Genomic DNA, 12,128 nt, shown 5'->3' with positions numbered 1-12,128 from the left:
GTACATTCTTCAATTCTGATTCAACAGTCATTAACTATACTACTTACATCCACATATGTATCCGTTCACTAAAGAACAACCATTTTTATACAAATTCAATTATATATTCTGATTTTGACATATCGGAATTTAAGTAAAGCTTTAGCAAGTGTTATCTTCTTAAAGATCACTATATTCATGAATTATATTCATTCATATTCTATGATGAATTATCACATCAAACCACCGAACTTACCATTCCTTACTTTTGAAAATCACAACATTTCTTCGTCAACCGTTAGATCCATTGATGGATGCATCTTACGCTTAAACACTTTAAATTCAAAATTCTTGAAAACACCTCGGACTGATAATCAATGATTCAGATTCGTTAACCTTGAGAATGCTGACGAAGCAGCAAAAGCTATAGATGGCCTTAATGGCCAAAAGTTTGATGATAAAGAATGACGTATTGAAAAAGCTCAGATTTGGAACTGAAAAACAGATTGAGCAAACCATGAAGGAGACCGTGGACAAATCACAAGGACTAAACCTGTAATCAAAGAATCTAGATTATTCGATTTCTGATAAAAACCACAAAAGATCTCCTTACGCATTCTAAATCCTTATAGAAGAGTTTTCCTCGTTATCATTTGATCTTAGAAAATTCTAAGATATCATCGTATCTTTCGTTATAAATATCCTCCATATTTCTAAAGATACCTTCATAACTATTCTTGTTCGAAATTATTTATCACTTCGCACTATCTGTGTTACATAATAAAGGAAACTGTTTTAGTTTCTATATTTCTGTAACATACAAGTTTAAATTTTGAATGATTTGAAGTAGTGTTGGGAATTGAAGCATGAGTTAGTATAATATAATGACGTCAGGCCAACGTAATTATATTACAGTAAGTCATGCTAAATTTTTAATGGAAGATTATGATTCATAGATTTTATAATCATCATTTGCCATGTTACATGACTTTTACATTCTACTTAACCTCTGAACATATCAAGAACATATATTCTTGATAGTTCTATCCTTAGTAATTCTGGTAATTTGACAAATCAAATCGTACTATTACCTTTCCTTCTGCTTTGTATTTTATGATCATTCGAAACTTCGTACCTACGAATTCTGGACCATTATTCGCTTGACTTGAAGTCGGAAAGGAAAAACAAGAGCATAGAGCTCCGACATATAAGGGAAAATATAAAGCCCGATAACAACACGGAAATTACAAACCGTGTATATCAATGCGTATAGCAACATAAAGACACGGGAGAATTAAAAACACTGTAACCCCAAGGTAATTGTAGAAGTAAACAGATTTCTCTGGGGGTAAATGAAAAAGAAGAATGACAGAAACGATAGTCAGACAAATATCCAGGATAAGAACTGGATGGAGCATTTTCACAATCTTTGAAAGTATGAATCGAGAAAGAAAGTACAGAAGTGGTGAAGATAATGAAAAAGAGGAAGCTAATTTATAGCAAAATTCCAGACACAGCAATCAAGGCAATTTTAATTTTCTTAATTACCGGAGAATCAAATCTTATATAGATTATAAAGATTTTCTTTAAATCCCTTGAATTCCGAAAATCAACTTTAATTACGTCAAGAGTTAAAACAAATCTTTATTTTCCTCATTTCATTTTTTTTTACGATAGCTTCACTCATACTCTTCACGTAATCAAATTGTTTTATTACACAATAGTGATAAAACTCTATTTTACAACTCATATCCGTCATGAAAACATACTTATTATCAACCATGACGATCTCTGTCAAATTTCGGGACGAAATTTCTTTAACGGGTAGGTACTATAACAACCCTCATATTTTCATACTTGAATTGACTAATTTGCCCCTAGGGTTGTTATCCATACTTAATATATGATTAAATTCGACGTTGATTAAATATTTTTTTTCGTCGACACGTTTTGTTAACTAAAGTTTATACTAATTATATAAAATAACTTTAGTTAATATTAATATTAATGTGTATTATATATAAAACTATATGTAACATAATTATTAATTAAATGATAAGTTATTTTAATCATTATTTATATTTTTAGCTTATATAAAAAAAAGAAATAAGATTTTTTTTAAAAATTAAATAATGAGCCCATGAATTTTGACTAAATATTTTCAAAAACAAAAACTTATTAAAAATATTTTTAACATGTTTTTATTATTTTGTCAAAATTGACACCTTTATTTTATTATTTTTTTTTTCTTTTCATCAACCATTTTTTACCTATAAATACATGGCTCCTCATTCATTTTTTCTTGCCAAACACAAAAACTTAAGTTATTCTCTCAAAACCTTGAAGAAAATTTGAGGTACTTTCTATTTTTATTAATTTTTTTCAATATTGTCATTTATATTTATATTTATTGTATATTCTTTGTAAAATTTGAAATTAATTATGTTTATATGTTATAATTAGTATTATAAGTGTTATGATGTATAAAAATAATTTTGATAATTTATGGAATATTATTTATAATTAAATACGAATTATGTAGTGTTTAAATGTAAAAACAATGTAAAATTCGTAATAAATACTTTTAACTAAAAATAAAATATATATAATTTTTTTCTGAATTTTTAAAACTTATATAGATCTGAAAAAAATTATAAAAATAATTACTTGGGTCGAATTGGTATTTATTATATAATTAAACTCTATTATTATGTAATTCGAAGGTAAATTAAGAATAAATATAAAAAAATAAAAAAAATATTTTTTTTTAATATTTTTCTACAGGTTATTAGACTGATAGAAACTTATAAAAATTATAAAAATAATTATTTGGGTTTATTTAGTAATTATGTAGAATTAAAATTGTTTTGTGAATACATTAAGGGTAAAAACAAAAATAAATACAAAAATATAATAAAAACGTTTTCTTAAATTTTTCTACTAATCTATATGATTAACTAAGACTATAAAAATTATGTATGTAATTTTTAGATATTTAATTTATTATTTAGACATTTTTGAATAATGTTCGATTAATAAAACACTATTATTTTTGAAGTAATTTAGGTATTTATTTAAAGGTAATTATATTTAATATATATAAGACATACTAAGGTATAATAACTAAATATTAAATAAAACTTGGGTTATATTATCACATATATAATTATTAAGTACATTAATAATTCGTTGTGTGTATACACCTAAAGTGAAGATTAATCAAAGATAATGTATAATTCATGTGAACTTCATCGCTACTCACGGTCGTAAGTGAATGATGTCTAGGTTGCCATTTATGGGTAAGCTTGTGGATCTCGAATGCCATGACTTAGATTCTGGTCAAGAATCCTGGGCCCCCGGTTACATCTGGTCATTCCTTACTTATTTGATAGCAACGAAGTTTGAGTAGAGTTGTACAACATCTTGCTAAAGATTAACCCGAACTTTCTAAAATTGGAAAATTACTATAAGTGGAAATTTTCCATAAATAGTAACCTTCCGAAAATGGAAATTCTTTAGTGAACCATTACTATCAATATAGTACTATATACTATTGTCTGTTAGGCAATGTCTGATCATACGTTCTATCTCTAGGTTGAGATCTCGGTCACGTCCTTCCGTTCAATTCTTTCGTGTGCTACTAAGGTGAACTTCATAGCCCCACTTTTTACTGTTTCATAACTGTTTTATAACTTTTGGGGTGAGATATATGCTTGCTTTATAACTGTTTTACGCTTAGACACAAGTACTAAATTGTTAACTATGCTGTCATGCTTTGATTCATGCTAAATCCCTACCGTAATATCGTCAATTGCTACGTTTAAATGCAAACTTAATTATTGTAAGTAGGCCTATTGAGAGTAACGTCTCTAACCATTCGACCGTTGGTCTTTGGTTACATAATAATGATTCCACGACACTGACAGTACAAGGTGTCATAGGGTAAATTGTTTAGTAGCGATATTACAAACTGCAGCAACACTTTTAGATTGATATATCTATATTGATCAACTTTAAACTAAATCTTGCGGTCTAAAACTTTGGATATTATTTATAAACCTATGAATTTCACTCAATCTTTTTGGTTGACACTTTAAGCGTATTTTGTCTCAGGTGATGATTGAGCTAGCTGCTACTTGCTACTAGATGATTGATGTATGCTTTGCTGCTTGCATGGAGTCCATCATTCATATTTATCATTTTGTTTAAAACATTTTCCATTTACTGTACTCTTATGATGTAAAACTTTGAATAATGCTTCCGTTGTTTATTTAATAAATAAAACGTCTCATTTAGAGTCGTTCTCGCTTATACAACTGTGTTATGATATGATTGGTCACAATTACCCCTGGTCCATATTTGAGGGTGTGACACCTACCTCATACTCTAGTGTATGCAGCTCATCAAAAATACTCCCTGACTGTTTCCAACCCTTCTCTGGCCACCCCAAGAATTGAACCTGAGACCTCTTGCAAGGATTTCAGGGCCCAACCACTTGGGCTACCTTGGAATGGTTTAATGCCAACAAGTTGACTTTCAAAAAAAAAAAAAAAATACTACTAACCAATAACTAAGAATACATGGTATCCATTTTCAATTAACTTCTTAAATAATAACAGACTACTAATGTTGCATGTGAACCCCACTACCACTACATTTACTTTGCTCCAATCATAAGCCTTTAAATTCGGTAAATTACATACTTATTCCAACAAGGCCACTGCGAAATCACGTTATAACATTAGTTCTTTCAAAGATTCAACACTCCTCGAACAATTTGAATGAGTCAAATATTCGATTTCTTAGTGTTAATAGATAATACTATGATATCTGCCAGTGTAAACATCAAGTTGAACATATCAAAATTAGTAGATTTACTGTCATAATACCATTTTACATACTTTTTGGAAATACAAAACAAAATTTGTATCCGCACATAAATTTTGGTAAATCCAATTGCAACAAAAAAAGAACAATGATAATAATGGTATAATGAAAGTAAAATAAAATATGGCTAAAATGACATGCTCAAATTGCTGCTCGTACTGCACTTCTAGCAGCTTCACGTTTCATCTCAGCAGCATGCCCACTTCCTCGAAAATACATGTATACTTGCTGCATAAATGCAAACATAACATTACAAAACGCATGTTGACTCAATTGCTATAAATAATTGGTCATTTTGGTTGTAATTTATTTCTAAAGGGTTAAAACATGTAATTTATATAGAGCGTCAAGGAGATGAAAACAGGACAAACATACATGTTTAATTGATGCATAACTGTTAAGTATAACATTACAAAATGCATGATGTTTGAATTGGTCGTATGGGTTGTATTTTCATGGGTTTTAAATCCTGGTTGGAATTTAATTTAGGCTCTAAGAGTAAGTCAAGTCGCCAATAAATCGACGAGTCGACAACAATCGTCGATTTATTGGCGACTTGACTTACTCTTAGAGCCTAAATTAAATTCCAAGCAGGATTTAAAACCCATGAAAATTTGATTCTACCATTTTCATAGCGTCTATTACTATTTTTATTTTAATATTTTTTTTTTTTTTAACTTTTCTCTACTTAAAGGCCGGAGGTCCTCTCGGAAGCAATCTCTTTATCCGTCGAATAAAGAGAGGGATGACTTTCTCTACTCTTGAGAGTGTGTCACTCTGGGTGGAGAAAAGACTTGTCTTTATTCTCGGATAGGGAAAGGATTGTCTACATCTCACCTCCCCCATACACCACTCATGTGGTATTGGGTATTGTTGTTGTTGTTGTATATGGGTTGTATTTCTAAAGGGTCAAAACATGTAATTTTTTTAGAACTTCAAGAAGATGAAAACAGGACAAACGTGTTGAAAGACGCCCAATAGTGTTTTCAAATAAATATAACGTCTTAAAATTCTTTATTATATATTTATAGTACTATTTTTTATGTTTTAAAGCTCCAACTTTTTTAGAAAAGGAAAAATAATATTAACATGACAATCCTACCCAACCCAACCCAAATGCAACCGTACTAAAGAACTACTTATTTGAAATATAAATCCGGATTTAATTTGACCCATTACCCAACTCGCCCAATTTGTGACATCTACATAATAAAGTTCTAAACTTTTTAAGTTTTCGAATCCAGTTGTTACATTCCCAGTGCATTTAAAGGGTAGTTAAAAAAAGTAACAAAAAATACTAACCTGAATAACCCAGATGCTAAGCAGAGATTCAAGACAGAACAGCCCGAATCCAACAAAGTAAAAGATCTAAATCAGTTGAATACAATTAGTACAAAAACAATGATGAAAAACTTTATGCTAAAGAATAGTGTCTTGACCCGTTTATGTTGTATCGATCTCATTAAGAGTAAATGTGTGTAAAAATGTGTTGCTTTTTGTAAAGCAAAAGACACGTATGACATGGTTTTAATTTTTAGCATAATTACCCGAAATCCTTTACCTCGACTGATATAGTTTTACATAACAACACAGGCCAAACATATACTCTTCACATCAAGAAACAGCAAAAATAAAAAATAAAAAAAAAAGGAACTTACCCCAACCAAAGCATGATTCCCTACAAGATCAACGGCTGGTAAAATACCTCTGTTGTAAACGGGAACCAAAAACGAATCGTTAAAAAACAGATGAAATAGATGTGAAACGAATCGAACAAAGGTGTCAAAATAGGTAGGCTGGGCATGAGATAAAAACCGACATAATATTTAACAGCATAGGTAAGGTTGACAATTAGTGTGCGAAATATGATTAGAGAACTTTCTTTTTTCGCTACTAATCTACTTTTTTAACCCAAGATTTTTGGATGTTTAATGCATCAAATGTACACTTTCAATTGTTTGTCCCATTCTGTTTCAGCTAATAAACTTTAAACACATTTCACCCATTTATAAATATAGTAATAAACTAGTAGGAACTTCATCTTTATTGCTACTGAATCTGAAATAAGATTGAATAAAGAGTAGGAAAGTTACATGTATAATAAGAAACTTACGTGAGAGATTTTCCTTTGAAGACAACAGGTGGAGCAACTGCAGCAAATATCACAAAGCCTATGTGAACCTGAATGTATGAAAAGAACATGACACTGTCCATAAGAAAATATTAAACACAATTTATGCAATAATGCTCGTTACAAAACTTACCAAGTAAAATAGGAAAAACCAACTAAACTTGAATGCACTTTCATTCCTGCAAATGTCAAAAAGCATACTTGATCAATGCTTATTTTTGTTGTTTGGATAAAAAGGTTTTCTTTTTAGTTAGATCAAGGTTGCAAATCTTGCTACTCGGGGAGTACTACCAAGTCGTGACCAAGTTTGACCGAGTTTTGACCGAGTTGACCGAGTACTCCCCAAATTGCAAAAAACGAGTACATAGTAACACAGTTATTATTAGGGGTTAAATTATTAGGTTCATAGTAGCTGCAAAAAAAAAAACTTGTTATCAAAAGCAGGGAAATAGCATTTACCTAACTCCCTGCTTTTTATTTAGCCTAATTTGAGAAACTTATACTCCTATCTCACAAGATATATCTCTTTTGTTTTCTTCAAACGAATCTATGTTTTGTTTCTTTTCGGGTCTTTCATCGATCCAATGAATCGGCCGTGTTATTATAATCCTTGTTTTTACGGACAAATAAAGCACACAAAAGCAATTGATTGTCTGATTATTACAATTTCAAATAGCAAAAGAACATCCGCACACAATCTCCTACAACTCATATTATAACAGCTAATTATCTAATCCTCATTCTTCACATCTTGTAAGCATTTTGAAAAGGCCAAGATTTACCTAAAAGCACGATAAAGTGGCCGGTACCACAACAAATAGGCAAGTGGGACCCCTGATATAAAGTAGATAAGAGCAAGAAACCAAATCTTCGGGTCTGTAACAGAAACAAAAAAAAATAGCATTTGAATTTAAATTAGAATAATTCTCATAACAAAATGGTAAAAAAAATTGTGAATCTTGATATACACATACCTTCTCCTTTAATCCATGCGGTTGTTGTTGCTACAATGTTCCAAAGAAGGCAAAGAACTAATCCTGCTCAACACAATAGACATAACATTTTAAAGAACATAATTGTACAAGAAGAATCTTGACAGTTTCTCAAAGAACGAAGTAAACAAATAAAGTTCAATAATTAAGTAATTCTTTTACTTGAGAGACATAAATTCATACCTAGGGAAACAAATGTAAAAGATCGAGGAATAAGAATAACAAGTACATACAATAAGAAAAAACAGCATACCCAAGTATGTCGTAAATGCAACATATTGCATTCTTTGTAGATGAATTGGTATCTCGTTTGCAATATCGTGATGTATAATCGGGAAAAACGGTGGCCAGTTCTTCTCCTCAAGCACAATACCAGCTGAAACACAAAGCAAAAATGCCAGTTCCTCAATTCATAAAGCAACTTCAGATGTATTATAATACAAACTTATCAATTCCAAAATATTTAAATAGTACATTTAACTTGATGGTTGTACAAAAGTTAAATCTAGCCAAAATGTAATGCTCTTTAAAACTAATCCCGATTTCATTTTAAGATGTTTACAAATGAATGCTCCAGTAATAAATACATCAAGTTTTTTTTACAAAAATGACTATTCTACCCTTCATCAAAGACTGCTTGTTAAAAAGGTAGCATCTTTACTTCTTAATCGGTGACAACACTGGAAATGAGAACCATAGTTTTAGTGTTTTTTTTTTTTTTTTTTTTTTGGTCAAAGGATTAAAATAAGGTTACCTCGAGCGGCGGCTTCTTCTTTGCGTTTTACTATCTGCAAATCATCGATCAAATATCACACATTTAGTTGGTGGTGTACTTATTAAGTGAAACATATTTTATGAAAAAATAAATGTAAAGATGATATAATTACATCTTCTCTCTTCTTCAAATCAGCTTCCCTAGCTTGTAATTCTCTTTCTTTCTTCTTCAGATCCTTAAGCACATTTAAAACAAGGGTACACATTAGCATCATTAATCGCATACAGATACTCATATTAATCTAAAACATCATCGGTAATCGATAGTAGAAAGTAGGCTTGTAAGCGTTCAACAAACATTACGTTAACCGTTCGCCGGGAAGTTCGATTATGTTTGTTTTTCAAGTTGAATGAACAAACACAGACAAGATTTTTCGTTCGTTTAGTTAAACGAACACATAAACATATCTTTTACTCGTTCATGAATGTTCATTAACGTCCATTCATTTTATTTTTATATATTTTATTTCTATAGTATAGTATGTAAACTATATAACTTGATGTAAATGTAAAATCATTGTATAATACATTTAAAGTTTGCTTATCTAAACGGTCTTATATAAATAATTTAATTTCATATTTTCATCGATATTGTCATTCATATTAGGGAAGTCATTTATAAGTTTGACTTTGCACACTAATCTTAAAATCGTGCACTAATTTATATATCATTAATTTTCGTTTATTTATGTTCATGAACAAAGATAGTCTCCTAAAAAACGAACATGAATAAAAAAACCCGCTCACTTATCCATTCAAGTTCGTTCGTTTGTCAATTAAAACCTTTGTAAACAAACACGAACAAGCTCCGTTTGTGTTCGTTCGGTTCGTTTACATGTCTACTTGAAAGGGATACAGCATTGTTCTCATTATAGAGAAAAAAAATATTAATATACAGAAATTTTCCTTGCCATGTAACCGTTTATTCACAAACAAACTTATAATATCTAATGCTATAACGTTAAACGTACCGAAGCTGAATCAAGAGGAATGTCAACAGGGGCACTTCGGTCATAAAAGTCTGCAGGTTCATGTGGAAGAGGTGAAAGACTAGAGTTTGCAGCTGAAGGGACACTCTGCACAATCAAAATCAATCACACAAATAACCGATAACACGGGTCACTTGGATAGGGTGGCTATACTCGCCCAAATATTTATTCAAACACTTGTATCCAAAAAAATAAAAATATTTAGACTTACTGTCGTGTAAAATGGGCCTCCACCAAAGTTGGACTTTCCAGCTCCTTTATTTTGATCCTGATTATGTGGAAACAGTTAAATGAATGAACTTGATGAGACACTGACTAATAATCACATACCTTAAATGCCCTTAAAATTTGATATACCAGAAAACTTGCGGACCATAATAATAATAGTGATATATTTTGTATGATCGTTAAAAGTACATTTTTGGAGGAATCTTTCAACTAAACAACATGTTGTATGTCTTTTAGATAGCCTATTATGCAAACTGTTTGCGTATATTACTAAACCGTTACCAAAATGATCAATTTAGAGAAGCATATGGTCAATAATCAGACAATACTCATAGCCTATGCTTAATTTTGCTACGTGAAGTTAATATTTGGACAAAATTTATTTAATTCATATTCTGTTATTTAGTCCTAAGGTAAACATGTGAGATATATCCATGGTTGCAGATATCGGTACTCGGGAAGTACTCAGTCGGGACTATTTTGGAAGTACTCGACAACTCGAGGACTACTCGGATGTTGACCAAGTTTGACTTTGACTGAGTTTTGACCAATTTTCTCCAATTTTCTGAAATTTCACTTATCCCGAGTTTGACTGAGTACTCTTCGAGTAATTCCGAGTTGTTCAACCTTGGTTATATCTATGCATAACGTATATGGGCGAAATACAATGCATAGCAGAAAGCCTTTACTTCATTTCTATTTCGGTAATAGGGATTTAACAAACATAACTATAACCATCCAAGTCCTAAATTAGGATTAAGGCATAGTAATCATATTACAATAAATACCTTCCCATATTCAACAAGTAAGTTTATTTAATATTCAACATTAAGAAAATTCCGTGATTAAATAAGGTAAATTTACACAAAAAGTTACTACAATATTTCTCCAATATACAATATTCGCCTGTAAGATGGTGTATTTGCGACATAGCATGAGTATAGCTAGTTGTTATACAAAATGAATCAACTTTCAAAACTGCATAAGCGTTAGAGAAACCGTCCAAAATGCCAAAATTGCATCAAGGACATTCAACTTGTAATCATGATACAAATTTTTATTGTTTAAGTACCACATAAAGTGGTTTAAGTAACGAATTATAGAGTTAGATGAAAAAATTAGAAGCAAAAATGGAAATTTATTAGTACTATAAGTTGCAGTTCAGTTCAAGCAAATGAAAACAAACCACATCCACCTATTGAACCCAACAAGACAATTAAAAAAAAAAACCAAATTCATTTAATTTAATCGCAACTACAAATTGAAATTAATAATTAATAACTACTAATTAAACAACACAACATAACAAAACAAACCCTAGACTGAAGCATACATAAAATGAATATTAAGACATTCAAACTTATAAAAAGAAATTACATTAATTTAAATCGAGCACAAAATGAAAGACGAAAAGTTAATTTAAAGCTAAAGTTATTAACTTACAGCAAAGGGATTAACTTCATCCCCTTCATCAAATGGGTTAGGATCAAAGCGACCAGCCATTCACACTAATTTGTTGATAATTAGAAGAACAAATTTACTGGGTATCTTTAAATTGTGTTTTTAATTAGTGGGTTGTGAAAAAGATTGAAGCTTGATTTACAGGTTTGAAGAATTTTTAGCAGAACTGTGTTTCTTGTGAGGCTTCTTTGTTAAGGAAAAAAAAATGCAAATGGGAACGACAAGAAAAAACTTTGAAATTGATGGCTTTTTGTTGGTTTGAGAGTTTTCCTTTGTTTTCTTCGTACTACTTTATCTTAAGAATAATTTACCTTTATTTAAAAAAAGATACTATCTTCAAAGACTTTATATTCTATTATTATTATTATTATTATTATTATTATTATTATTATTAGGGGATGATTCTCACACACTGTTTTTTGATCCTCACATACTCTTTTACCCTATTATTAGGGAGGAATTCAAGTAAATTGGTGTGTGAGGATCAAAAAACAGTGTGTGAGAATCAGCCCCCTTATTATTATTATTATTATTATTATTATTAATTATATTATATTATTATTATTATGACATATGACATACTAGTATATATTTATATTTACCACCATATATTTGTATAAATGAACTTCTAAGATAACCTAATTATATATATATATATATATATATATATATATATATATATATATA

General features: G+C 30.1%; 1 protein-coding gene across 1 annotated transcript; it reads right to left on the bottom strand.

The window, feature by feature from the left end:
* Positions 1–4,824: 4,824 nt before the first annotated feature.
* LOC139877066 (secretory carrier-associated membrane protein 1-like) lies at positions 4,825–11,706 on the bottom strand. Its single transcript, XM_071864473.1, has 13 exons — positions 11,424–11,706; positions 9,964–10,020; positions 9,735–9,839; positions 8,877–8,939; positions 8,744–8,777; positions 8,243–8,365; positions 7,972–8,034; positions 7,780–7,873; positions 7,131–7,176; positions 6,980–7,047; positions 6,525–6,573; positions 6,169–6,234; positions 4,825–5,094 (listed from the first exon to the last, which is right to left on the bottom strand). Exons 1-13 carry the CDS (start codon positions 11,481–11,483, stop codon positions 5,008–5,010), a joined length of 915 nt encoding a protein of 304 aa, XP_071720574.1. The 5' UTR covers positions 11,484–11,706; the 3' UTR covers positions 4,825–5,007.
* Between the last annotated feature and the right edge of the window lie 422 nt (positions 11,707–12,128).

This window comes from Rutidosis leptorrhynchoides, chromosome 11 (assembly GCF_046630445.1).
Source record: "Rutidosis leptorrhynchoides isolate AG116_Rl617_1_P2 chromosome 11, CSIRO_AGI_Rlap_v1, whole genome shotgun sequence".
NCBI classification, from domain to species: Eukaryota; Viridiplantae; Streptophyta; class Magnoliopsida; order Asterales; family Asteraceae; genus Rutidosis; species Rutidosis leptorrhynchoides.
This window is presented reverse-complemented; position numbering and strand designations above follow the sequence as displayed.

What these genes read in the sequence shown, in the direction of transcription:
- LOC139877066 (XM_071864473.1), bottom strand. Translation starts at nt 11,483, where the DNA reads ATGGCTGGTCGCTTTGATCCTAACCCATTTGATGAAGGGGATGAAGTT. An exon ending in CGCATGGATTAAAGGAGAAG is followed by an intron (nt 7,874 to 7,971) that starts GTATGTGTATAT and finishes TTTCTGTTACAG; the next exon opens with ACCCGAAGATTTGGTTTCTT. An exon ending in TTCAAAGGAAAATCTCTCAC is followed by an intron (nt 6,574 to 6,979) that starts GTAAGTTTCTTA and finishes CGTTTACAACAG; the next exon opens with AGGTATTTTACCAGCCGTTG.